General features: G+C 48.0%; 12 protein-coding genes across 12 annotated transcripts; 5 read left to right on the forward strand and 7 right to left on the reverse strand.

Moving 5' to 3' along the window:
• Window positions 1–2,077: 2,077 nt before the first annotated feature.
• Window positions 2,078–3,486, forward strand: N7489_005006 (SANT/Myb-like DNA-binding domain-containing protein; the record flags this gene model as incomplete). The annotated part of the gene is made up of 3 exons (XM_056710758.1): window positions 2,078–2,113; window positions 2,139–2,663; window positions 2,701–3,486. 3 exons carry the CDS (start codon window positions 2,078–2,080, stop codon window positions 3,484–3,486), a joined length of 1,347 nt encoding a protein of 448 aa, XP_056569179.1.
• A 2,424-nt stretch (window positions 3,487–5,910) lies between these two features.
• On the forward strand, window positions 5,911–7,940 carry N7489_005007 (uncharacterized protein; the record flags this gene model as incomplete). Its single annotated transcript, XM_056710759.1, has 2 exons — window positions 5,911–5,961; window positions 6,021–7,940. 2 exons carry the CDS (start codon window positions 5,911–5,913, stop codon window positions 7,938–7,940), a joined length of 1,971 nt encoding a protein of 656 aa, XP_056569180.1.
• Window positions 7,941–8,040: 100 nt separating this feature from the next.
• N7489_005008 (uncharacterized protein) lies at window positions 8,041–8,244 on the reverse strand (the record flags this gene model as incomplete). Its single annotated transcript, XM_056710760.1, has 1 exon — window positions 8,041–8,244. The coding sequence occupies one exon, from the start codon at window positions 8,242–8,244 to the stop codon at window positions 8,041–8,043; it is 204 nt and encodes a 67-aa protein (XP_056569181.1).
• Window positions 8,245–9,724: 1,480 nt separating this feature from the next.
• On the reverse strand, window positions 9,725–9,961 carry N7489_005009 (uncharacterized protein; the record flags this gene model as incomplete). The annotated part of the gene is made up of 1 exon (XM_056710761.1): window positions 9,725–9,961. One exon carries the CDS (start codon window positions 9,959–9,961, stop codon window positions 9,725–9,727), a length of 237 nt encoding a protein of 78 aa, XP_056569182.1.
• Window positions 9,962–10,605: 644 nt separating this feature from the next.
• N7489_005010 (uncharacterized protein) lies at window positions 10,606–11,480 on the reverse strand (the record flags this gene model as incomplete). The annotated part of the gene is made up of 4 exons (XM_056710762.1): window positions 10,606–10,985; window positions 11,040–11,294; window positions 11,347–11,409; window positions 11,462–11,480. Coding segments are annotated over 4 exons (717 nt in total), but the record flags the coding sequence as incomplete, so codon positions are not given.
• Window positions 11,481–12,295: 815 nt separating this feature from the next.
• Window positions 12,296–12,893, reverse strand: N7489_005011 (uncharacterized protein; the record flags this gene model as incomplete). Its single annotated transcript, XM_056710763.1, has 3 exons — window positions 12,296–12,308; window positions 12,362–12,566; window positions 12,626–12,893. 3 exons carry the CDS (start codon window positions 12,891–12,893, stop codon window positions 12,296–12,298), a joined length of 486 nt encoding a protein of 161 aa, XP_056569184.1.
• Window positions 12,894–13,632: 739 nt separating this feature from the next.
• Window positions 13,633–14,298, reverse strand: N7489_005012 (uncharacterized protein; the record flags this gene model as incomplete). Its single annotated transcript, XM_056710764.1, has 2 exons — window positions 13,633–14,058; window positions 14,107–14,298. Coding segments are annotated over 2 exons (618 nt in total), but the record flags the coding sequence as incomplete, so codon positions are not given.
• Window positions 14,299–16,438: 2,140 nt separating this feature from the next.
• N7489_005013 (uncharacterized protein) lies at window positions 16,439–16,879 on the reverse strand (the record flags this gene model as incomplete). The annotated part of the gene is made up of 1 exon (XM_056710765.1): window positions 16,439–16,879. One exon carries the CDS (start codon window positions 16,877–16,879, stop codon window positions 16,439–16,441), a length of 441 nt encoding a protein of 146 aa, XP_056569186.1.
• Window positions 16,880–19,717: 2,838 nt separating this feature from the next.
• Window positions 19,718–20,065, forward strand: N7489_005014 (uncharacterized protein; the record flags this gene model as incomplete). Its single annotated transcript, XM_056710766.1, has 2 exons — window positions 19,718–19,852; window positions 19,904–20,065. Coding segments are annotated over 2 exons (297 nt in total), but the record flags the coding sequence as incomplete, so codon positions are not given.
• Window positions 20,066–20,118: 53 nt separating this feature from the next.
• Window positions 20,119–20,818, forward strand: N7489_005015 (uncharacterized protein; the record flags this gene model as incomplete). The annotated part of the gene is given in 3 exon segments (XM_056710767.1): window positions 20,119–20,403; window positions 20,448–20,454; window positions 20,466–20,818. 3 exon segments carry the CDS (start codon window positions 20,119–20,121, stop codon window positions 20,816–20,818), a joined length of 645 nt encoding a protein of 214 aa, XP_056569188.1.
• Window positions 20,819–21,003: 185 nt separating this feature from the next.
• N7489_005016 (SANT/Myb-like DNA-binding domain-containing protein) lies at window positions 21,004–23,014 on the reverse strand (the record flags this gene model as incomplete). The annotated part of the gene is made up of 3 exons (XM_056710768.1): window positions 21,004–22,253; window positions 22,313–22,501; window positions 22,612–23,014. 3 exons carry the CDS (start codon window positions 23,012–23,014, stop codon window positions 21,004–21,006), a joined length of 1,842 nt encoding a protein of 613 aa, XP_056569189.1.
• Window positions 23,015–23,335: 321 nt separating this feature from the next.
• On the forward strand, window positions 23,336–24,235 carry N7489_005017 (uncharacterized protein; the record flags this gene model as incomplete). The annotated part of the gene is given in 3 exon segments (XM_056710769.1): window positions 23,336–23,471; window positions 23,483–23,619; window positions 23,945–24,235. 3 exon segments carry the CDS (start codon window positions 23,336–23,338, stop codon window positions 24,233–24,235), a joined length of 564 nt encoding a protein of 187 aa, XP_056569190.1.
• Window positions 24,236–26,259: the final 2,024 nt, after the last annotated feature.

A 26,259-nucleotide genomic window follows, 5' to 3' on the forward strand; every position in this document is an offset into this window, starting at 1 on the left:
CTTGTAAGGAATAGGATCTCTGCACGAGTCGCTGAACTTTGTTCGCTGACACGACCTGCAATGGTTATTATATAAAAAATACTTGGAGGGCCGACGTCTACGAGGTATTTATAGGGACAAGCCTTGCTTGGTCCTGGTGATCTCTGACAGTATCAGCAGTTTTGAGCAGGTTGATGGCAAAGTGTACTAGTAGAATCAGGGAGCCCGCAGAAATATAAAATGCCGAAGAGATAACCACTCACATCAAGAAAAAAGAGCTTCATTACCATCACTTGAAGCTTGTGTAGATACACTGCATTAGATGCCTCATATTTCAATATTTATGCCCTCATTCTTCGTTGCTGATTCCAGCGAAAAAGATCCTTTGTCCTGTATTCTTACCCACTCTCTAGACCGCACTTTTCTTTGGAATTGAGGAATATCAGCACGTATGCGTAATGTTCTGAACGGAGATATGTCTTATCTGGTAGATAAACCATTTCCTCATCTTCCCCAAGATCCATCAACCTCAAAAAGTTTGAGCGAAATAGCTTCTCATCATATGCCTCAAAATTCCCCCGATCCTTTGGCTATGTCGTTCCATCGTTGAGTACCACTCACTAATGCTTAATTAAAGCCCAGCCAAGTAACCTAGCTACAACGGATTGCATGCCTCATCTTTTGACAAGCCGACTTCAACACGAACTGGTTATGTTCCGAATTAGTAGTGTTCGAGTTGGCCGGTGTTAGCGGTCATATGCTGTCTACCAGAGCCGTCCCTATATGGCTAGCTGACATAGTAGACCATGCGGTCGTGTTGTTCAATATTAAGCCCTTGCATTCTTGAGGGCATATAGGCTAATTTGGTTCCTGAGTCCCCACCGAGCCCCACGGATCGCCACCGATAAGGTTCGGTGACGTCATTGCTCTGGCTCGGTCCCCAAGAACGGGTTAACCACCTCTTCTTTCAGTTGCCCACACTTATTGCCCGTATTTCAATTCGTACTCCTAATATTGATTACCCATCCCGGAGCCCACACTTAAGGTCGTGAGACCCCTCACGTTCCTGGGATCATATTCGATCCCAGGATCCATGGCATGGCTCCCAGGCACGCGGAAGCTTTATGTCAAGGATATACATTAAGCATGCGGAACGGATGGAGATATGATCCGCACGGGACCCACATGGTGTACATGGGTTCCCCTGAACGCGAGGAAGCTACCTTTCTTTTGCTTCCTCGCGCTACGTCTTGTATCTAGAGTCAACTATAGCCTTCTTTAATATTGATTACTCATCTACGGATACGTGAGACCCTCACATCGTCTGTGGGAACATAGACCACCTCTCCTGGGAGCTATATTGCTCCTGGAACCCTACGTAAAGCTCCTAGAGCAACCACTGGCCATTCCAGGATCAACAGAAGTGTCTTTGGGATCAGTATTTCCCTCATTTTTCCAAACTGAGGTGGTCCATGTCTCTTTTTGCTGTACACATACTAGCCCTGGGGACTCTAGTCGATCCTAGAGGCACTTTGCTCGAGCCTGATGACCCACAATTTACCCGTAGGAAGGGCTTGGAGCAGCGAAGCTCCCAGAGCTGACCTGTACGTGCCTGAAGACGATAGGGCCTGTGTATGAAACTGCCCCTCAAATTTCTTGATTCATCCTTGAAGGAAGTCGATCCCAGAGACTGCCCCATTGGCTACAGGAACGTACAAGCCGGCCCTGTGAGCTTTGTTGTTCCTTGAACCTCAAGTGCGAACTCAGAGAGAGGAGACATAGGTCTCGCGAATGAAACCGCGAAACTGCCTAGAGTTTCTTCGTTACTATTATTTAGAATCTCCACAAAGAGGATACCGACCTCAGAGACTCTTCAGTCGATCCTCGAAGGACCTGCGGTTGTCTCTGGGAATGGCAAGTACTAGACTTGATTGGCTTATTTTTACTCCCAGCTCCACTTTGGAGCGCCGTAACTTGCTGGCCCAGATGGGATTACCTAAGCGGGTACAAAACCTATGTTGTCATAAGAAAGGAAAAAGATATTATCGGGGGCGAGGTATTGAACAATCCGCTGGTCCATACTCTACATCGGTCCGTGATGGCCTCTGCGTCCCGGTGGCGGCGGAAGAATCAGGTCAGTGCTCTCAACTCTCATTCAGCTGGATTGCCCAGTCCTTTCGCTTACATGGAAGAATGCAGACCAAGGCACGATGGAGGGAGACATTTTGCGACGTTCAAACCCCACAATGGATATAGTGGACGGCAATACAATAGTCAATAACCAAATCCTCGACCCTGCGGGCCAAGAAAAGCGCACCTCCCAAACGCATTTGTTGTCTAGAAATGCTAGAATTGAAGCACATGAACCAAGGTTGAAGACGGCAGCTTGCGTCATCGGGCAAAGCATGCCGGCCGAGAAGCAAAACAGCCAGGAGAAAGACGGGGCTGCAGCTCATGGCAACGGCAGCGAGCTACGGCGTCGTGATATGGAGAGCCTGTCAGCATCTCCTAAACCTCATCAAAATGGAACACTGGCGCGTTCAATCTCATCCGCATTTCAAAACAGTGAGAAGCAGTCGCCATGCAGCCCAACAGAGGAAGATACAGGATTCTGTCCAGTGTTGGATCAGCCGTCGGTCGTCATCTCCAACTTTCGTCCCCAAGAGCGAGGAACGAAGGACTCTGTCCCAATAACACGAATGGCCTCTCCGAAACAGAAAGCGAGACCGAGATGAGTATCTATCCGATGACAGCAGCGATGACCCTGATGACCCCGACGATGCGGACTACGTGCGTGAAAGTGGTGAAGATGCACATGGAAACAGTGTTTCTTCCCATCGATTAAAAAGAGCAAGCCGACCTGCCGTGCGGCTTAAGCCTAGATCTCCCCGGCACAACACTGAACGCCTCTCCGTCGGCGAGGCACTTCAATCCAAAGTGGTCGCGGATCAGACTTCCACAACAAGCTTGCACGATATCGAAACGATTCCTATCCGAGGTTTCCTTACACGCAGATACTTTTGTCAAGGGTCATATATTCAATTACCTTTGAAGAACAGGCAGAGCATTCCTGCTCTCGGGAATCAGGCGGAGCTACGTCACATTATGAAAACAAAATTGGCAGCCAGCATTCTGAGCAACCCCCCCAGAAAAGGGTCCCGCGCTGGGAAAACGACCGGGCCAACCCGACGTCTGTCTAAGGACGACCAGCTTTTGATTGAATTGAAGGAAGAGCGGAGCTTGCCATGGAAGCAAATCGCAGAGTATTTTCCTGGAAGGTCGGGAGGCTCCCTCCAAGTGCGCTATTGCACACGCCTCAAGGGCAGCAAGGCTGGAAATTCTGGGCGGAGTTCCCCCGCGACGAGCGAATCTTCTTACAGAGGTGCATCTTACGAGGCAGTTCAAGCCTCGGGTGGCAAGAGCAATGGCACCGAAGAAGGTGTGTCAAGACAGCGATACGGTCCCATCTCGACGCAGGCAACGGTGGACCGCTATTCCCCGGTTTGAGTTGGCAATAGTTATTAGTCTTTGTCGAATATCAGTCAAGGCTTAGGCTTTGTAGGCCTACTATATATACTGCTGCAGCGACAATCGGAACGTCCGATTGTTGTTGACCTTTTGGCCCGACGCTTAAATCCTCTTATGTAATTATAACAAACGAGATTTTCATATTCCCTGTTCAAGTTTGGCAGTCATCAGTTATTAAACTCACCCTTTTTAGTTTACGTATTTCACATGCGAGCCGCCACCACAAGCGAGTCGCCACCCCATCTCCATATACTAAATTTAAATACATTTATCTCAACCAAAACGCCATTAAATTAAATAAACTAAAATCATCATCTATCTGGACATGTCTCTCTTCTATGTCCTGGCTGCCTACATATTCCGCATGCTCGTCCAGCCCGTGTAGCTAGCTGTAAACCCTCCGAAACCTGCTCACGATAGTTGTTGATACGCGCTACTTGGGCCTCAAATGGCTCTGAACGTAGCTCACGAACCTCCTGGACCGAGAGATCCCCTTCGTGGACTATCGTCCTTGTAGATCGAGTTCGCTTTTGCTTTTTCTTCTCGTTTTCAGCGCGTAAATCGCTCACTTCTTTCTCTAGTAGTGCGGCGGATTGCATCGTGATCTGGCAGGCCTTTAAAACCTGGTTTATAGCGGAATTGAGCGGGCTTGGGGGGCTTCTTGATCTTATACGAAGTAAAGCTTTGATTGACGAAGCCTGCTTTTGTAATTGGACGTAGTTCGAGGGTGTTTTTGGATCCCAATCGCTACCCCGGCTTGGAGGGGGGGTAGGTGTAGTAAGCCGAATATCAAGCTTCGAAATCACTCTCTCCGGCGCGAAAGGGACTAAACCAGCTGCTCCGAAGCTATTTCTTATAGTCTCCGATTTAAAAGCTTCAGTTCGTGCAGCCGGGTACGCTTCGAGGAAGTCAAGTTTATCGATATGATTGATTCCGTTCCGCATTTTTATTTCAACCATCCGGCCGTACGAACGTTTTAACACCGCAAAACAGCCGATATCGAGAGGCTGTAGAAGGTGCGAAGAATGCGGAGGCATACAGATTGGTATCACCTTATTTTTCTCGCAGATTTCATCGAACCTCGGGGTTAAATGACTTCCGTGGCCGTCAAGTATTAGAAGCCGATACCCCCCCTTCGTACGCGAAGAAGTAGTAGGAATAAAGAGCTTCTCAAGCTAGCGAACTCCAATTTCATCAGAGGTCCATCCATTAGGACTAACCTCGAACCGCCAGTCCTCCGGGAGGCCGTCGAACCAGGATTCAATAAAGACTTTGCCTTTAAAGATCACACACGGAGGAAGCGCCCACCCCGAAGCATTCGTACACTCAACCACTGTCACCCACTCACGATTTCCAGGTTGTAAAAGTGCTCGCCGACCGTAGAATTCGCTTCTCGTAATAACCTTCGCGGTTGCCGTAAGTCCCATCGCGAAACCGGTCTCATCGAAGTTATAAACGTCGTCCGGGTCAATCCCAAATTGTAGGATAGTTTTTTCAACAAGATTGAACCACTCCCTAATAATCTTCGGATCCTCACATTTCGCACGCTCGTAGTTATACCGTTTCGAAAACCGAGAGGATAAAAGAGAACGTCTCTTCACATAGTTCGTCACCCAGTTTTCGCCAACAGAAATAACCGGGGTAGTTCCGCGCTTTTCGAGAAGAAGATTCGCCATTTCTCGTACAGTAGAAGGCCGGGGGGCTGATCCACGAGAATCCATAGAGATAATCCATTTTTCAAGAGATTCCTCTTCAATTTCAGTCAATTTATAAGAATTGGCGCGTGTAGTACTTCGTTCAGTACGGCCGTTGATACGGTCGCGTAAAGTTGAACGTGGGATATCGAAAGTGCGGGCAGCGAGAGAGACAGAGCTGATTTTTCCATTTTTAAAAGCTTGGATAGCTAATAAGATCCTACCCTCTCTCTCTACTAAATTTCTAGAGGATTGAGAGCGAATTGGTGGCATGGTGTATCGTTAAACTAACTAAGATCTAAATCATGGACGCGTTTTGGATGGGGTGGCGACTCGCTTGTGGTGGCGGCTCGCATGTGAAATACGTTTGGTATCGCTGCCCTGCCTGGGACACCTGTCTGTAAAATTGTCACGTGATTATGCGTCACGTGATTATGCACCACGTCGGTTCCATTCGAAGATTTAAGGCACTGATTTAAGGCACTGTTTTCCACCCCTCTTCATTGATAATCATGGCCAAGGCTTCTTGCCCACAGCTCCCTTCTTCCATACGGAGCCTTCCCCCATACTGTGGCTGTGCTTAATATACTGACGTAAACTGCGAGCCTGAGCCACATCAGAACCAGATATATTATATAAACCCCTTGTTTTCTCCTGTCCAATTCTTCTTTGAACCTCGGACGCAAGGAAGTCTATTTCTCACTCTTCAATGTGCTCAACACGATCCTCGGTCACCATTAATCCACCACGACTTTCCTCGGTTGGTTCTTGTAATATTTCCCGAAAAATTACGCGCTAATTTGTCCTGCCTGGTTCCAGATTGTCGAGAATGTCAACATCCTCCAGCCTCAGAAGAGCCAAGTTGATGAGGCACTGGAAAAAAGCCGGGATTATTGGTATCGCCTCGCATCGCTAGCCTGCGCCTATCGGAATCATGGCTTGACTCCCGAGCATACAAACCCCCGCCTCACCCTCCATAGGATACCGAAATTCCAAGGCCGGCCCAGAAAAATCCATGTTCGCCCTTATGGAGTCTCTCCAATTCCTGTCCTTTGCGTGCAGGCCTCGTCTACTTGGAGATTGGTAGGAAACCCGGACTGCGACATGATCGAGAAAGAAATTACAAATTCTGCCCTACTGAAGATTGGCACCGGTGTTGCTATTCCCTACAGTTTTTGTGGGAGAGTCTTCAGTTCTTGGATTGGCACAACAGAAGAGAGTCGCACCGGTCCCAACTATCTGGGGATTCTCACAGTTGCATGGTGTTACATACTCTCTGCGCGGCTCGTTGAAATCCAAGGGGAGGGTGCTAGTATGCAATATTTAAGCTCTGAGACCGATGGTGAATGCCTTTGCGATTCCCCGGAGACATATACCCTTGACGTTGGGGAAGCGGATGAGAATGTGGCTCGATGGTGGTATGCGATACTCGCTCAACATGAAGGGTGGAAAGCGATAGTGAAACAAATCCCCGAAGGCGAATTCCTCGCACCGTGGGCGGTGTCCCGCACGTGTCAAACACGCTTCAAAATCAGACAGAGATACTCGCCGGCTTCAGTTTGCTCTCCTTTAACCTCAGAACAAGCCTTTGATGCCCTCACTGAGTTTGCGCGTTTACATAATCTGGGTAGCCAATTACCTGTTGCTCTTATGACAGCCATGACGTTTCCAACGCATCAACACTATGGCTCAAGTGTCCAACTACCATTTCCAAGAGCAACTGGCGGTAAACTGCCCACGGTTCCTATTTCGTTGATATGGTCAAGTTTAATCAAAGAGCTGCCTTACTACATGACCCTGAGCTGCAGTCCAGAAGTAGTGATGTCGACTCTTTGCGGATCATTCTGGGAACTTGAAGTTCCTTGTAATCTCGTCGGTCCCTGGTTGCATCCAGTTCTTAACGAGGTACTAAGTGGAACTTCTGGCACGGTTGACAATGGTTACGAAATACTTGCTTTAATCGGGGCAATACGTCGACCAAATATCAGTGCTCTCTGGATCGGGGCAGCGACAAGCGGGTTAGCCCCAAAAATCATTCAAAAAGTGAGAAGAGGCAGGCCTCCTCTTGACGCAATTGCCTTTCCCTGGACTGGTTGTCCTCAAAGTTTTATGGATACTGCAGGCTCAGGTCCATATACTTGTGTGAATGCGGAATACATTTCAAGGCCAGACGTGTGGCGTTTGCTCCACCTTCCTCCAAAGGAGGGCGACGACCTATGCTATCGCAACAGACCCTGCACACCCTGGGCACCCTGTGGGACCTCTAAAACAAAAGATTGCGCCCTTCGCGTGACTTCACACTTGAAATGCAATCGACATGAGTACCATTACCACCACTGGAACTGGGACCTAGAAGAAGGAGCGATTTTTCAGGACCATGGATTTTCAACGACACCTCTTTCAACGATCACCGAACACCCTGCCGACATATTGGATATCGAGAAGCCTAAAACATTTCAAAAGAAAGAACTCGATCAAATGGCCTCTCGAGAAGCTTCACTGGATATCTTCCGCTGGTTCTTCATCAACGGGGAGGGTGTACCCCTAGAGACTATATATGAAGACGATTGGCTCAAAGAAATATGGGATGAAGAGGAAAGTGGCGAGGAAGCCGATGAGGCTGGTGATCAAGAGTCACAAGGGCTTGTTGCTACAAATAGAGATCGGGTGGAAACCTGGCTCAGTTCAGTCGACGAAAGGAATTCTGGTCTGCCAAGTATGGTGTTTAATGAAAAATAAGCAGCGATAGATGGTTGGTAGAAATGGTTCAGAGATTCGTTGATTACCCTACATACATCTTGTATATATCAGCCACATGGTGAATCTTCCACTTTCCCCCTCATCCAATCAGGTCATTTCGTCTGATAGCCTTAGGAGTTTCGCTTTGGCCGTGGAACATTGCTGTTTGAAATCCAATCCTCTGGTATCCCTCCTGGATGAGCAGGACAGCTCTTGCAGATCCTGTAATACAGCCCATTGCAGTCACCGGGGACTGTGCATCTCTTCCACTGAATCCTGCAGTTCGTTTCGCGGCAGGTTTCATAATTATGGCGGTCATTGGAGTGACGGCATTCTGGGTTGGTGCAAAACCCCGATCTGCCAGAACTGTGACTCATATTTATCAATAGTCCGAGATCCGAGTCTGGGGGATGTTAATAATGATCAGGGAGACTAATCAACAGACTTGAAAATTGCTCGAATCCCTGGAAAGGAACAAGAACATACTTGTAAACGGGGTTCAAAGAGACGATTCGACTCAATCTGGAGATAGGTGTGGGGTGATCTCGAAAAATGACAGTGGATGGAGAAAAAAGGTTTCTTAGACATTAATTAACCTTCGAATAGTTATATTGTCGAGGAGATACAGCAGCTTTTAAAGGAATTTCGCATCATTGATGTTGAGGCGAATACGGAGCATATGTCACGAAACCCTTGCGATCACGGAGATCCAACCAAACCGAATATAGGCAGAAATTACGCTGTTCCGATTGCATGGCTACCAATAGATCATCGTATCACCCCAGGCCATGGAGGGACTAAGCGCCAAAATAACAGCTTGGCCCCAAAGGCTGAAATGGCCAGAGATTCAGAAACGGCGACTTGTCTTGCCAACAAATAAGAACGTCGTAGCAATTCTTGTGGTCTCCCGATTTCGTAGGCTTCAGGTGGCTCCTTGATCTTACCAGCAGGGACGATACGCCAAGGGTGGTGTTCTTACCTCTAGCCCGAGAGCGAAAATCATAGACGTGGCTTTCCATAGGCGACTGGTAATCAGGAGACTGGCTCTCGGAACAATGGCGCATTGGCGTTTCAACAAGCCGTTACTTGTCTGTCGGTCCTTCGCGCGCGCTACATAGAAAGGAACTATTGGAATACAGCAAATACTTGATTGAAATAGAATTCAACAGGTTTCATGCTGCGCGTCTCGCCGTGCAATGTAAAATGTGAACATAAAATGTGAACGGAAGTTTCACCTTGGTTACATTGCATTGCGTATGCGCGCTAACTAGGGTTAGCAATGTAGTGCGGGGTATTATGTGTAAGGCTAGACGCGCACACGGAAGAGTAGCGAGCTGTGTAAGTATTATATAGGACACGTTAGGGTAGACTCTGACGCTAGGTGAATCTTGAAGCAAATCCATGGGCATCATCAAGACATGGACGTTCCCGGCTGTTTTTGTAAAAATGCTGTCGTTCAAAAATATTTTCAGCGGGGCGTCATTCCAAGGTCAGTGCGGCGGTTGCGCGACGGGGGTAATCTTCACCCTGCTCCTCAACCTGCTTTTTGCGCACTCAACCCCTTGTCATCCCCGGTCGCCCGACGCTACGGCGACTCTCACTCATTTCTCACCCTGGCCACAACCACCGAACTATTGACCGCACATAAGCCAGCCACGCGCCGAATGGCCAGCTTGGCCAATAATTTGGTCTATCCTGGTGGGGAAACAACCGGTCGCCGCTTTGCGGTCGCACGACCAAGGGTGAGTGGTCCGGTCCTCCTTGTCTGGAGTTCCCCCTGCTCCCTACCAGATATTACCCCATGAGCTTTCCTTGCCGTTTCGCTTGATCAATAAAACTCTTAGCTCGTCTGGGCTATCGGGGTGGTAGGAAAATGTGACAGCCATAGCCGTGAAGCGTTGAATGCCGGGTAACAGTTCTTTCAGACGATAGAGAGGAACGTTGACGGTGGCTGCATTGATCGGCTCGGGAATGGAGTGGTACCCCAAAAGGGAACCAGTGTTGTTTGTTCCAGTCGACATAGCTGAGTATGGGTAAAAAAGAATTTAGATATTGGAAGTAGGTCATGCCACTTATATATTGCCACTCATGTCTTTCCCAACCCGCAATTTGATCGATATATGATATTACGTGAGATTATAAAGGATCTACAACTATGCTGCCTAGCCTTCTATCAACAAGGATATGCATGCTTGGATTTCCGCGACCGGCATTGTTCTAGTACGAGACTCAAGAGCGTTATGGGGAAATGTATCGTTACCTCGTTGATATCGCAGGGCAAGGGGTTTTACAATGGTGGGATATACCGCGTCGTGCAGTTTTAGCAGGACAAGGTTCGGGCTGAACGCTTCTGATGCCAAAACGACTACACGCCTCCTAAGTAAGTTACGCGCAGCCAAATAACGGGCAGAAAGTGGAAAGCTGCTTTAGTTCGCGAGGGATCCCCCGAATTGACCTCCACCAGGCCCGATGGAGCATTCTTCTGCGGGTAAGGGGCGAAAAGGTAACGAGAGATACAATTGTATAAAACTAACGTGAAGTATTAAAGGAAAATAGAGGGGAGACAAAAGGATGTCCTTCAACATAAAGCATTAACGAGTCCCACTAGGGTTGCCCTAGGCTGCTGCCAATATCGTGATTTCGGCATTTCGCACTTGGCATACCAATGGTCTCCTCCATCCCGCAAAAGTCCAGTCATAAGATATTTGCCTTCGACGACCTGCCCTTTTATAAGGTTGGCAATGCCCTGGGTCTTGACAGGCTGCCCTAGTTGTAAGACAAGCCTAGTTAACATCCCCTCCTCGGTAATGGAAAACTCCTGATTTTGAAGCCAGCCCCCCATGATGACAGACATTCCTAGGAAAATAGACCTCGGATGTTTACCGAGAATCCATAGACCCGCGTAGATCTCAGCAAGCCTGAGTTTGTCTCCACCTCGGTCAAGCGCATAAAGGCGTTGACAATCGCTGTGTAATTCCTTCGAAATAAGTTTGTAAGAATAACCTCCTACGGGGGCCTCTCTGTTCGTGCGCATTATGATCAAGTCTATCGTATGTTAACCTCAGCTCTAACTTAACAAAGTCATAAAATGCTTCTTACCACTAGGGACTTGATAGAGACCCGGCTTCTTCGAGCAGATTTCTTCCATCTTCGACTTCCGGGAAATTGATAAAATGGGTTGTTTGAATAGCTCCCAAATATGGTTCCAGTTCTCGGATTTCAGAAGGACGTCGTATATCCGATCAAGTGTAAAATGAGTAGTAGTGCTGCTTCTTCCGGCGCACAGTTTCCATGATTCGTCGTCGACAGGCTCATACAAAGGGGACTGTTTTGCATCGAGTTTTATGACAAAGTCTGTAAGTTATTAGCTAATATAGCCTCACCTCGCATGTGCACTCTTTCTGACCATGTGGAACGTCATAGATGTTCGGACCTATTCGTCTAAACCCTCGTAAGAATTCACCAGGGTCTGGTGGTCGTTGAGTTAGCTTTGTAATGATGTCGCGGTTCGAAGTACGTACCGTGAGGAGCGAATTCCATTTTTTTGATCTGACGCTTGCCCCTCTCTAGGACATCGCTGGGAGAAGTCTTTATTTTATATACTTAAATGGCACTTACACTATCCACATCCTAGAAACGTTTGACATCCTATAATGACCTTGACGAGCTGTTACGTTACAGGAACCGTTTTAATTTCACAAGCTGATGTATGTGGCTTCCTAGGACACTGCTTAAAGCTCAAAATCCCCTGCGACATGGTGGGCTAGGAACAGAGTAAAACGTAAGGCCATTATTTGATGACCCCACTAATCGTCGACCAGCACTGATCTTGCCAAAATAGATGACTTCCAAACTGAAAGTATTCGTAGTATTAATTTACAATGATCTGATTCCTTTCTATATAGTGTTCGGCAACTAAGGACTTTGTTTGCCTTAGGTTAAAAGAGTAACGTCGAGCCAATTATATTCCTATAGCTACTGGGCCCTTATTAGGTAATCGGTCAACTGCTAGTTACTCCTTTCTCCACCTTGGAATAGCGGTGACTACTGTCGTCGGAAAGGGATCAGGGACTGTCGAACGAACAATGATCTACCAAGTTATGTTCCATTTTGTTGGGAAATGAGTTTAGCGGAGCTCCTCATGAGGGTAGAGGAATTTGCTGAAACGCAAGTAATGAAGAATGAAGTCATGGTTTTCCATTTCCCCCTGTCCACTCAAACTCGAAGAATATGAATCTAATTCAAAGGGTAATAGATAGAATATTTTGATACTTTTTTTTATGAGTTTGGCCACAAGCGTTAGCTGTGCCGCAAAAGTGCTGGTATTATTTCAACGCTGGCCGATCGGTCAACATCTAGAGGCCCTGGCTATCGAAAATTAGATTACTGCGACAAGCCTGAGAATGAAGAAGTGCACTTACTAAGAACTGGGTCGTTGATTAACGTTTGACAACATGATCACAGCCAGTTTTTTGTTTTTCAAACGTGTATTTGACCATTCAGGGGATAGGTGTTCCTCTTCCACGCAAATAATCCTGCCTTTGACAAATTCAATGTTTGGAGGGATGTCAGGAAGCACAATGGTCTCATAATCTGTGTAGTCATCGATGGCTCGGGGTCGGGTTGCTAGCAATTGAAGTGTGAGAAGGTAATATAAAAGGCTTGCAGTTTGTAGGGAAACTCACAAATATCACTTGCGGGCGGATTAGCGCGTGTCTCCGCCGCTCTCTCTATTTGATTTGAAATGCAAACTGGTGGAGGCTTTGTGACTTTACATGCAACTTCGGTATTTTGAAGCTTATATACCGCTGGTTCAGTTCCCGTATACGTGTTGGAAGCATTAGGGACAGTTTGAACCAGGCGTTCTCTACTTTGCTCTCCTGATGGTATCCAGAGGGATTGTATCCAGATTGGAAGAAGGGACCGGAGCGATGCAGAAGAAAGGCAGTGCATGAGGCCAGTTGGACAGCCAGCTTCGAGTAGTGTAGTGTAATATGTGGTAAAAACATCAATAGAGATGGAAGGCTTCAAATATCAGCTGTGTTTCTTGGTTCAAGACTAGCAGGTTATGAAGGTGCCTATTTCTACTGTCCAAGGCCCCATTTATCGCATCTTATTATTGAACCAAAGATCTCGCCATGGTAAGTACCCGCGCCTCTCGCTTGTGACGATGATGACGATGATGACGATGATATGCTCACCTTAGAAGCCTGCCGCTATTCCCGTCCAATTCCTGTATGGACCGGCAGAAATTTCTTTGAAGGCAGTGCTCTTGTTGAGAATTGAATCTCCGTCCCTCAGGGAATGGACGCCCTCGGAAACTCCCAGCCAAGACGCGAGGATACTGCTAGATGTCTGCAAGATGTTGAGAAGCAGAAGATCCCAGGAACCATGCCCCGATTTATGCGTCTTAGTGGGGAATGTCCTACACGACCTTGGTTATAGTACTATTTTGATGCTAGCGCTGATTACTTGGCATTTTGGTGCTTCATCTTCAGAAGTGGAGCAGGGCTTGATTACTTTCTTGAGACAACCTCACAATATTGGAGTGAGGAGAATACTTCAAGATCGATACCAAAACATGATGTGCGAAACGGCCCCTTCAAACTTTGACTTTTTGCTTATCTGAAATTGAGCTCCATCAAGTGATCAGCGCAGGTGCAAAACATGAATTGAATTATACGTGGTTTGATCAAATGTATCCGAGTTTTTCTAGGCGGTTACCAATGTCTTGGAGAGAGTCATTATACCAGTTGTTCAGACCCTTGTGTATCTCATATCCCAAAATAGCTGCCAAGTCTCGCCTTTTTCCATACTCCTGCTGGTATTTTGAGTGTAGGTACCGATAACAAAGAGCTTTCTTCGAGTCAGTGTCCGTTGCCGATTGTTGCAAGACCATCGGATCGTCGCTGCTCAGGGGAATGAAGTTTATAATCCCATATTTCCTCCGAACCCTTAAAATACCATCCTCGAGCACCGCAAGGTCGACTGTGAATGCATCCTTCGTATTTCCATGGTCTTGGAGGATAATGGCATCAAAAACCACATCATTAAGATCCTTTCTTTTGACGTCTTCCATAACTTGAAGCCCGTTGGGGAAAAACCAAATTCGCACGGTCTTATTTTGTTAGAGTCTAATGTCAATGGGGAGGCAAAGGTAACCTACATGCAGGCGTATCGGTGCTGAGTCTTTGGCAGGAACAGCAGAGACCGAAGCGGTAGAAAATGTAGGCTGTTCTTTCGACATCATGGACATGTCCGCTTTCGTAGGTTCGAGCGTAGAACTTCGATTGGGATCTGAACCTTCGTGCAAAACTGTCTCGCGCGAGCTGCCTGGGTAGAAGAGACGTGGTATGAAATCTGAAAGCAGGCAACGGACTCTTGGTGTGCTAAAACAGGTCATCGTCTCACTTATGATGAAGTCCTAATGGAAGTTCCAGAGGTTTATTTATATTATTATGATCCCACCCAAAAGCTCTGCGTTGTGGAGACAAGTCCTCACTGTGTTAGTAAAAGGATCTGAATTAATGGCTTGGGGCTCTGAACTACCTGGCATAGCGAAATAACCGTTCAGTCTCCAAAACGATCCATGGCTGGCGAAGCGATCCGTATGTGCATAAGTAGAAACTCTACTTTAAGATACTCCATGCCTGAATAGGTTTAGATCTGAGGTCAGCTCCGTTCCCTGAAATCTAAGCCTTTTTAGGATGATCCCCGCACTCCCATTCAGATAAATACCAGCTCCGCCAGCCACTTAGATTTCCTTTCCCAAATTGAAATGCATTCACCGGAAGACCTCAGAGAACAGCTCACATTTGCCCTTGGGGCTGTATCACCGACATATATCATTTCCCAGGTATCAAACACTTTCAAATTTACGAAAACTGTTCACTACTAAGTCAAGAAAAGGGCTGGGATGGGCTATTTAGGGATTTTTTCTCAAGGGGAACAAAGAATGAATTACAGCAGCTGCTCCCAAGAGAATACCTCCTCGCACCAACGATATCGTCCGCCTCGCACTCAGCTAACTCTGGTCCGAGTTCAAGTACCGATTGCACCTTTGCTTTCGGCTTAGTTGAGAATTCTAGCAAGGCCGCAGCGAGCGAAGTGGTACGCGATATTGTTCCAATACCAACGTCGAACTCCAGCCACGGCGTGAATAATCCTGTTCGTACTCCTTCGGCCCATGCTCAAAGACCCATCTCATTTTCGAGTACCCGTAACTATACCTCCGCGCACGATTACCCGCCCAAGCCGCGCCCCAGGCCCGAGTCACCCTCACGGGTTTCCAACAATGTGCTTCGAGCTATCCATGCTATGCGTGAGGCTAAAAGGCATGATACTACCTATTATGATTCCATCTGGCTTGGACTGCAGAAAATTTCTGATGACCAGGATGTTGAAGAAGTTGCATTGAATCGATATGGCCGGATACAAGTACTGCAGTCCAGGAACGATGCCAGGGGCGACATGTTTAAATATGCCCAGCGTTTCAGCCTTTTGCTTGGAGCCCAAGAATTGCAGGTCATAGAGAAAACACTACCACCGGATTCGTGCTCCAGGGGTGTAACCCTGAGATCTGCTGCAATCAGCAAACTGGCCGAATACCTCCTCGTTGAAAAACGACGCATATTAGATGAAAACAAGCGGCGCTCTCATTACGTTTCAGTATGTGAGCTTTTCGGCCCCGGTGCCCTTTTTTTACTTGGAGATTCTGATGGAGTACTTTCTCTGTAGGTTACCCAATGAGGAAGAGACAGCCCATTTCCTGTTCTTACGGTTTCTAGATGGGAAAGAGACCTGAATGCTGAAGATATGGAATCTTTATACAAATACGTCACATGTCATCTCGAAAATTGGATGGCTGACTGCAAGAAGTTGAACGAAAAGGCCGTGACCTTAGTGATTGAAGGACTCCGTGCTTGTGGGTGGGATGGACGCTCGCACCGTGATACCACATTCATGAAATGCTTGGCTGGTTACGTGAATCTGGAATCTTTACTCTCCGTGGCGACTAGATATGATGAAGCACTACCAAGAAAAAGGAAATATCCCGACAAAGAGGCATCAACGAAACGCCATCATCAGGATATATACCATGATTCTAACTCGGATGCTCCTCATCCGACATCACGAGTCGAGTTAAATAACCGTTCTGGTGATCAGTTTGGGGAATCGCAATCGCAATCACCTGGAACAAATTTTGGCACGACGCTTGACTGGGACTGCAGCATCAACTTGAGCTTGATTGGGACCAGTTCATTGATGACCAGATCGCAGAAAGCATGAATGTATGATTCGCTGGGGATTCGACTGGAGGCATGAGGGCCATTTTATAATCGGGGATTTCTTAGGTTTAATCATCAGAACCCATTGGAAAAGACAAGACCAGGAAAATCCCCCCGCCACCAGGGGAATGGAAATACACCAGATCTCCCCTCCAGGCCACGGCGTCTCCCGCTTCAAGGTCCAATGCTACCTTCCTTCCAAGGCGCGATCTATGTTGGTGAGACCCTTCGTAGAATGTAAACCACCCATTTGACGGCGATAGCCTCGTAATTGCGATGGTGACGTATATTCTCGGTCCAGCTGTCATCAACTTCGTTGGGTCGGCATCTGTCTCGTGGAACATGCCAAGATTCACGGTCTGTGGCGAGGAAGGAGTTTGGTTTGGATAAAATAACGGAGCGACTAAATCTTTGTCCATATTCTGATCGTTCAGCGAGCGCTAGCATGGAAACGGAGTGAGTGATAGATACCCTAAGGAATTCGTCCTTGATTTCGAACCCAGTCTGAGGTACTTTATACTCGTTGTATTTGTCCTTTGTGGCAGTTGGTACATTGTGGATGAGTCCATTTTGGAAATCATCGGCGAGTTTTGATGCGACTGATGCTGATACTGCCTGCCTCAGCACGACATAACCGTTCGAATTGGCCATCGTTCTGGACCGACCATGAGAGTTGGTTTTAAAGACCTAATAAAACCAAATCGTCTTCATTAGAGATAAAACAGAAACTTATGTATTGTCATATTACCTTATAGTATCGTCAAAGGCGCTCTTGGGGGATTTCGCCATAACCTTAGCACTGAAACCCCGCGATCAGGAACTTCATGCCCAATTCTCTGCTTACAAAGAACTCGGCGGGGTAAAAAGATGCTAAGATCACGTGGATAAAACGTCTCGAAATTTTGAGACAAGTTAAAGCGGTACCCGTGCAGAATCTAAGTAAAAGAAGACTAGGTTGTGCACACACATATTCCGTCCCACAATGTTGGCAGGTAAATCTCAAGAGGCCACAAGGACTTTCATTTTGGGCATGGCTGGCGAAACCGGCTTCTCTAACTTCAAACGGCTAATAAGCAGTAAAGTATTTAATCAATTTTAAAACAATTGTTCAACTCGTCTGCTATATTACATATTTATTGCACGCACGCCGACTATCGCGTCGCCGTTCCGCTCTGAAGCGATGAGTAAGACCTTTCCGGAGTCGCCGAAGCTAGCCGCATACATGGACCTGTTGTGCCCACGATAATAGATTAGGGTATGGATATGAGGGCTCTGAACCCTCAGAAAGACCCAACCATCGGTCGGTTTTGGCTAAGCCTTCTATCTTATTGATCCTTGTCGTCGCCTACTGTCAGCCTTAGCTGTACTTAAACCACTATTTTTGACATAGAAGTGTATATGAATCTGTTTCTGATTTGATAGGCGCTAGAACATATTCGATCTACCAGCATGATGACTCCGTCTCGTCATCCCCACCCTCGTAACCGCAAGCGCTGGCAACAAATTCAAACTCATGATCGTTTCTGCAAGTTGATAGGTCCGACCATTCTCTCTCATCCGAGGGCTCTGAACCCTCAGAAAGGCCCAACAAAAAGTAGGATCAGTCAACAAGGGAGGGAATGTACTACAGTTGTACTTAGTAAATGGGAGGCAGGCTGTGATATAACTAGTTATGTGCCTAGGATGGATGACTAAGGATTTCGTGTATCTTCATTATTGGCTTCTCCTCTTTGATCAAAGTACTACCTTCTAGACAGGGACGCAGAATAGTGGCGGTTCTAGATGGGGCCGGTTTAGCGGCGGCTCACTGTCCAGGTTACGGGGGAAAAGCCAGCTCTCCCTGGCGTCAAATGCTGTCATTTTCGGCGTCGATTTCAAGATCCTCATACATGTGATGACTAGTCAAATGATAGTTTCAAACATATAATCTAGTACATAACAAAACATACGACAAGCACCCGACCCACCCCTCTTTGCCCACTCCCAGCCAACATAGCAACCAATGTCGAAGAACACAGTGCATTTGGTGCAGGTTTAAACGAAGGCGGCATGGATTTGCTATGCCTCAGTGCTCTCAGATCCGCTTTACACTCTGTATGAACGGTCGCAATCGCTCATGTTTAGACCAGAAGCTCTCGATATCTTGCATCTCGCTCATCTAGTTGCGCCTTTGCGGATTTCTAGACATTTCAAAACCGTGTCTGCCCATAGGGTAAACAGATCTATATGGACTAGTGGACTATGTGGGACGCCGATTACTGCAGAGCCCACTCTGCTTGGTTTGGGCGGGACAGTAATTGCGGGGCGATTGTACATCGGTCGTGAGAACGACTCTGAGCAGAGTAAAGAGAAACGCTAACGCTTTCAGCTCATCGTGCCCCACATTAGTCCCTCTCATTCGCAATCAATAACATAGCTACCCACCTGATGGCTTTTTGCTATCAGATCACTTGAAAAGATCTTTGAGACGTCTATTGCTCTGTGTCCATAATTCTTTTTTTGCCATATTCTCAGTCCGCGACTTTAAATGTTACCAGTTCGGTACTAGCGTCACTCTGAACTACGGAGATAAAGACGCTAACCGAATTGAGGGAGGGAAGTAAGATAGCTAAACCGTCCGCAGAGTCACAATGGTGATGAAGAAAAGAAATGCAACAGTTATTTAGGACTTGGCCGAATTTGCATTTTCAGTGATGCTTTCGACGATATCAAGTAAATAAACACATAGTCGTCGACGAGGGGGCAAGACCTATATTGGTGGAAAGCATGAGGCAACGGGCAGGCAAACTTGCAGCCGGTGATTAAATAATTGGTCGAAATGCGAGTGCAGAAAGAAAAATAAAATGATCAATTCACTCATGTTCCGTTTAAACACAATGCTTAACCCGGACTTGGATCCGGAGTAGACAATTATACGTAAATTCTAAGGCTGCTGGACATATTATATATATTATTGCCTTATTACAGGCTTTAGATGATCTGATGGTAGATGGGCAGGGGCATATTGTGGATTTTTCGTCCCATCGATCATACGTTTGATGGGTTGGTTGAAATATAATGTGTGATTGGCCCACCGCTACTCCTTTCTCCACCTTGGAGTAGCTGGAACAAATAAAAACTCTGCGTAACTGTCGTGACGCAAGTCTATATGCAAAGCAATTGGTGGAAAAGACGAATTCGACCCTACAGACGGCCGAGAATATGGTATATGGATTTTCGTAGCGGAAGTACATATATGTTCTTACGACTCCTACAGTGGTGACATTTGGCTCGCCTTCTTGATCTAAGAATTCAGGGAGGTCTAAATCAGTGCCAGATAATATCTGATCCCAGATTCCATGCTATCAGGCACGCTATTAATTGCTCGTAGAAATAGTAACCAACGGTATTACCTATCATTCCCCGGAGCTATACAGTCCACTCCCAGTAGCTGCAGATCCTCTGATTATGTCACTGCGCCTCACTAACTAGTTAGCTAGTTAACTAGTTACTTTCTTGCTCCTATCCCTTCTCTCCTCCAAATATCCTCCAAAAATCCGCCTTGTCCCTCTATTGTGCAGTGTTTTCTCTTTTCTAGCAGTGGCATCTTCCTCGAGTACATGGGAGGTGCAACCCCTATTGGCAGTTAAAAGATTGTCTACTAATTTACTTCCTAGACATATCACTTTCTTCTAGGATACAAAAAAATCATACTCGGGACCAGCAAACTATGGTGGTTACTACAGTGGAAAAGTTGGAACCTCTACACCTACGAAAACAATGGATGAACGACCTTGCTCAACCTCGCTCATGGTGATTTACGACCTGAGAATGTTCTACTTGATCGCAACCGATTAAAGCTATCCGATTTTGATTGTACGGCGAAAATTGGCACAAATTACGAAGCTTGCATGGCTCCGTATGGCCGAATACTCAATAATAACGAGTCAGACCAAGGGGAATGTGGAACTCCTGGCTTTCTTGGCCCTCGAACAGAACAGTTTGCCCTCGGTTCCTTGTACTATTTGATGAACTACGGCTTTGAAGTCTATGGAGATCGCTGTCTTGCCGAGGATCCTTACGAACATGGTCCTAAGGTCGTGGACTTACTACAGAACATGGAGTTTCCGAAATTGGATGGCAATCCTCTGATTGACAATATCATCGACGGATGTTGGCATAATAAATATGTCACCGTTTCAGAACTAGCCGCGCACACGAAAACACTTTTGAACGAAAGAACCGACGTGAAAGAAAGTAACGAAAACCGAAAACCGAAAGAAAGAAAGTAGCGAAGTGACCACCCTCGTCATACCAATTTTCGACGAACGATGGCGTATGATCATGGGTCGCATAATTCATGGGATATGTTATCGCCTTGGGGTGTGGTGGAGGTCGTTATTACAGAGTGTCCACGGCGACGCAACAATCATCGGGCGAGCCAGTGGCGACAATCGTGATTATGTGGATCAAAACTGCATGGAAGAGGAATTTATTGCGAGAAAGGAATTTTGTCAGGACCTGGAAAAACGTGGACTTCTTCACGCGCTTTCTTCTGGCGAGCCTGAGCAAATTGGATTCACTTTTGATCGGTATAGGCACAGCCTCTAGGGTTGAATAACCATACAAACTTCATAGGAATCTTGAGGTTTGCAGCGATCTCTTCCAACGTTTGCAGGTCGATCCCTGACAAAGAAATGTCACGCATCGCTAAGTTCAAGGCATCCAGATCTCTAGCGATTTGCATCTTCGTCATTCAATAGGGGAGCTTATCGCAACCCTGCTATATACATAATTCAAGACGCGTGATTTCCAGTCCTACGAGACCTAGAGAGTAGGCCGCATGTCTCTTGTGGAGTCACAGCTGCAGCTGCAGGATATGTAGTCCTTCCATTCCGACCTTGCCTGGGACTTCCAGTTCCTCGGTCCTTGAGCCTCGCACTATAGCGAACCTGGAGAGAACCCTTCGTCCTCCCTGGAAAATGTTTCACGATCCGACTCCACGGGAGACCTCGTTCTTCCTTCAGTTCAATCAACCGGTCGTCCTCATCAGGCAGGAAACGAGTCGCACGCGCTGGTTGCTTTTTGCTGCTGGACTGCGTGGCGTGCCTCGTATTGTCTAGGTTTTCGTCGTACGCGGGACCTTTGGTTGGCCCATGCGGACAAGAAGGTTGCCTATCTTCCTGAAAGGTGCACGAGTAGATAACTCTTGATAGAAACGTTTGCCGAGTGAGAAAGCCTCTGACGGGAATGGTTTGTATGTCCTGCAAACTTGTGGCAGGACATGGATTTGCAATTTCCTCTTCCGGGCCCGGCGAGGAGAACACGCGATGCGGGCTTTCACGTCGAGCCTGAGCGGGCTGGATCTTCGTTGTAGCAGTTCGTCTCTGCCTCTTTGTTAGACGTGGCAACCTGGTGATGTCACCAACACCAGAATCGTTCCCGTCCGTATAGTCACTGTCGTCAGGATAATCGCTTTCAACATTGCAAGCGGACTTTGCTCGATTTTTCCTTTTCCTTGTACAGCGTGTGGACCCGGCTCTAGTGGACCTTGTTATTGGTAGTCCACGGGACCGGGTTATAGGCACAACAACCGATACAGAGCACGACCTAGATGAATCTCTTGGTGAATCCTTTCCCTCTGATCTGGAAACTGCCTGCTTTTTTTGTTGCAGCATAGGCGAGATAGTGCTTGACAACGCTTCATAGTCAGGACAACAATCTGTTGAATGGATGTCGTTGCCGTCGCTCTGCACTTCTAGGTGGCTGTCGCGAGTTGCTGAAAGGTCCCTCGCGTCCGACTGGATGGAATATGCCTCCGTGACCGGTAGAGGGCTTGATTTTCTGGACTCTGCATCAGTTTCAGGACTCCGCCTAAAAAGCCGCTGATTCGTAGGCTCTGGTTCATCTCCAGCTGGAACAGGTGTGCTGGGATTAGGCGATGGGGCCTGATCACTTGAAACATTACCGGCCACCACGAGGTTGACCTCTGTCTCGCAGCCAAAAGCGGAAAGCTGGGTTTCATTGCGCTCAGTGGGTGTAGGATCTGTAGGCGTATGATGAGAAGCAACCTAGGAAAACCCTATCACCAGACACACTACTAACCTTGAACGGGACACGGTTCGTTCGGTGAAACGGAGCCATCAGCTTCCACAGTACAAGTGGGTGCACTGGCTGCTGATGAAAGGTCTGTCTCGGGAGAGTCTGATGAGGCGGCGGTATCTTGCGGCGTAGCAGGGTCCTCTGAGAGGATCCTTGAATCGTCCGCAAAACGATCGTCGCTGTGGGAGACTCCTTTTAAAATAAGACGTCAGCACATTTTACTTATCTTCAACTTAACAATTAATGGCACCCAATGGGGCCCTGAGAAGCTAGAGGAGCGAGCAGATGGCCAGATCACTTACCACCGTGTCGATCATGCAGTTCCTTTCTTTGGATGTCGTTGATGTCCTCTGCTTGAGTCTCTTCGCTGCCTCCAAAGCATAATCCCGGAGTCTCCTGGCTCTCAAATTCGGCCATTTCCAAGTTGGCTAATTCTTTATCAAACTCGTTCAGATGGGCGTCGCGATCACGAGGCACAGATGACACAGCAGGAGAGGGACTCTGTCGACGAGGATGACAAGTTTGTGGGGACTCATGAGAAAGGCACGGGGGTCGCGGAGGTAGAGGATGGAACAGGACGGGCTGATTGGAAGGAGGGTGGGAAGAACCACGAGAAGAAGTAGTCAGATGTGGCGGTTTGCAAGGGGGCTTGGGGATGGGGGCAGGGTGGTAATGGATGATGTTGTCCAGATCGATAGAAACCATGATTTGCACGAGAGACGGAGAGAATGAAGCGGTTGGAGCAAATAAAAGGGGGGTGGGGTGCACTGTGGTCCGAAAATTTGGTTCTTTCGCTCTCACGGAGATTCCAAAGGATCTTGTATACTGAGATAAATAGAAGAAAGCTGGCAACACAAGTTCAGCGTCCCTCTGCGTAGGAGGGAATCCAAAGACTCTTTATACGCGCCTCCCGAGTCACCCTCTCCCTTCATTCAACTTCCACTTCCCCTCCGGGGCGGGTTGGGAAATTGGCCCAAGTGCTGCCTGTCGGCGGAGAGATGTGATGTACCAACATTCAGAGCAAGAATGACCGAGGGGTCAGATGGCACGGCGCTACAGCATGCGGCATTTTTCCAATTGGATAATACACAGCATCGCATCATCAGGTTTGACCCGACCTGTCCGTCCATGCATCGATCAGCCTTGCTGCGCCTTGTTGAAAGTGGGCCAGAGTCAAACGATCGCCCTTGGAGAATAGCAGGGCGCGGCCGAAGGCGTCCATTCAAGTGAGCGGCCAATACCATCACGGGGTTTTAGGTTCCATTGCGGAGTTCCCCGAGGCTGCTGTACGAGGCAAAATCCGCAAACAAGTGAGACACCCGGTCATTCTGCGCCAGGGCTTCAAGACGAGGGATCGGCGACAGAACACCAGCCAATGGCACACGAATACGCCGATTAGATAGCGCACGAAAGAGCGAGAGCCGGATAACGTCGTATCGTAGGCGCATTTGTGCGCAAAGACGAGAGTTAATCCAGTCTCCTGGCCAACAGTTGGGCACTGTAGATGCCCATGATAGAGACGGAGACATACAGGCGAGGTGGTGGGAGCCGGCCAGCACGTGTGTATCCAGAGGGCAAATCCTCTCTAGCAAATTTTGCGGACCGGCAACTGTAGCTGGGAAAAAAGCCCCCCAGGGCGATGGACCAGTAGACAGCGCCGGGCGCTCCAGGTTCAGCGGGTGGAGAAGGGGCACTGCTCCGTGTGTGACGCAACCAGCTGAAACAGGGCGTCCAGTGCCGTGTGATCCGGAAAATACGGTATCATTTCACGGCGGCGAGGTCGCTGGGCCCGGCCGGGCGAGAGGGAAGGGTAGCAGACGAGAGCGAGGACGTCGAGCGACGCACCGAGTTATATACTCGCGTCGGTGGGGCTGGTCGGCGGTGGAGGGAGGCCGACCCCCATTCGGGGAAGGCGTGGGCCGCTAGACCTTCCTTGGACGTGCTAAGCCTAAAGAAGATGGGATGGATCTCGATGCCATTTTGGGGCTAGTGCGGCGCCAAACCGCTTCTGGACAGGCTAAACCCGAACGGGCCACCTGGGGGCCAACGCCAAACCCGATCGAGGGGGCGGCCGAATCCGGCCGCGTCGGCACATATGGTATTTGTACTCCGTATTCAGGTTATTTGAGTAGAAAGGTATACAATGGATGTGTTTATAACAAATCCTAGTAAAAGCAATGGACTATTGAGTCTAAGTGAATGAAAGTGTGATCCGAAATGCATAGAAATTGTGATGCGTCTGCATTGCGCGTAAATATATATATGACTACAAAACATGCTGAACCTACAAAACCACTCACAATATAATGCCTACCAGCGCATCAGTAAATTTATTATAAACACGACATACTAGTTATACTGCATACTAGGATTCGCCTTTATTATGATCAATTATCTGCTATACTAGTGGTTATTGGGGGTAGGTGACAAGTGATAGATTTCCAAAAGTTGAACCCCCTATTCAGGAAACTTACATAATCTGAGGGTAGCGATGGCAAGGTCTAGACGGTGACCACCTTTTTCACCGCCCGACCATTCACCACCACGCTCACCACCACGCTCATCAACACACATCAACACTCACCATCAACACTCACCACCAACACTCACCACCAACACTCACCATCAACACTCACCATCAACACTCACCATCAACACTCACATCAACGCTAACGGTTCAACACAACAAGCATTCCTAGACAACACCCATCTCTGTTTGCCTAATCTGAATGAAAGATGCCAATTTCTATTGTAGCGAGGAAGCTATTGCATCACAAGCTACCAAGGGAAAGGAATGTGAAATACGTCATTTGGTACTGAAGAAGCTTCAGTTGTTAGTTTATGATTTTGGCTATTGAATTGGCAAAGATCTAACTAGGGCCCCTTCTATGTATCCAATGATGACCCTTCGGAACAATGAACAGACGATGAAGATGTTGCGCAGGTCTTTGCTTCTCCGAATACTCTTGGAACACTCGAATACTGGTCCCTAGCACCACGAAGAGGTGCCTGCACGGGCTAGAGGCGCTTGTTGTCGCAGATGCCCCTGCGAGGCGCTTTGTTGACGCAGGGCCTAGGCTGCGGAGAACTTGGTAATGCAGCGGTCTCCTGCAGAGAACTTGTTAATGCAGCGGTCTCCTGCAGAGAACTTGGTAATGCAGCGGTCTCCTGCAGAGAACTTGTTAACGCAGCGGTCTCCTGCGGGTCTCACTTGTCATCACAGCGTCCCCCTGCGGAGTTCACTTGGTAACGCAGCGCCCCCTGCGAGGTAGTCTTGTTGACGCAGCACCTCCCTGCGAGGATTGTTGTTGACGCAGACCTATCCTGCGGGGTAGTCTTGTTTTCGCAGCACCCCCCTGCGAGGATTGTTGTTCACGCAGACCTATCCTGCGGGGTAGTCTTGTTTTCGCAGCACCCCCCTGCGAGGCATATTGATGACGCAGACCTATCCTGCGAGGTAGTCTTGTTTTCGCAGCACCTCCCTGCGAGGCATATTGATGACGCAGACCTATCCTGCGGGGTAGTCTTGTTTTCGCAGCACCCCCCTGCGAGGCATATTGATGACGCAGACCTATCCTGCGAGGTAGTCTTGTTGACGCAGCACCTCCCTGCGAGGATTGTTGTCCACGCAGACCTATCCTGCGGGGTAGTCTTGTTTTCGCAGCACCCCCCTGCGAGGCATATTGATGACGCAGACCTATCCTGCGGGGTAGTCTTGTTTTCGCAGCAACCCCCTGCGAGACACAGTTGTTGACGCAGAGCCTAGGCTGCGGAGAACTTGGTAATGCAGCGGTCTCCTGCAGAGAACTTGTTAACGCAGCGGTCTCCTGCGAGGATTGTTGTTCACGCAGACCTATCCTGCGAAGCACCTTTTTACACTCGCGGGGCTCGTGGCAGCGAGGGAGCGCAAGTCTTATATCACTGGGCTCGTGGCAGCGACAGCCGTGGTC

Source organism: Penicillium chrysogenum (assembly GCF_028827035.1).
Source record: "Penicillium chrysogenum strain IBT 35668 chromosome Unknown utg000002l_segment0_segment0, whole genome shotgun sequence".
NCBI lineage: Eukaryota > Fungi > Ascomycota > Eurotiomycetes > Eurotiales > Aspergillaceae > Penicillium > Penicillium chrysogenum.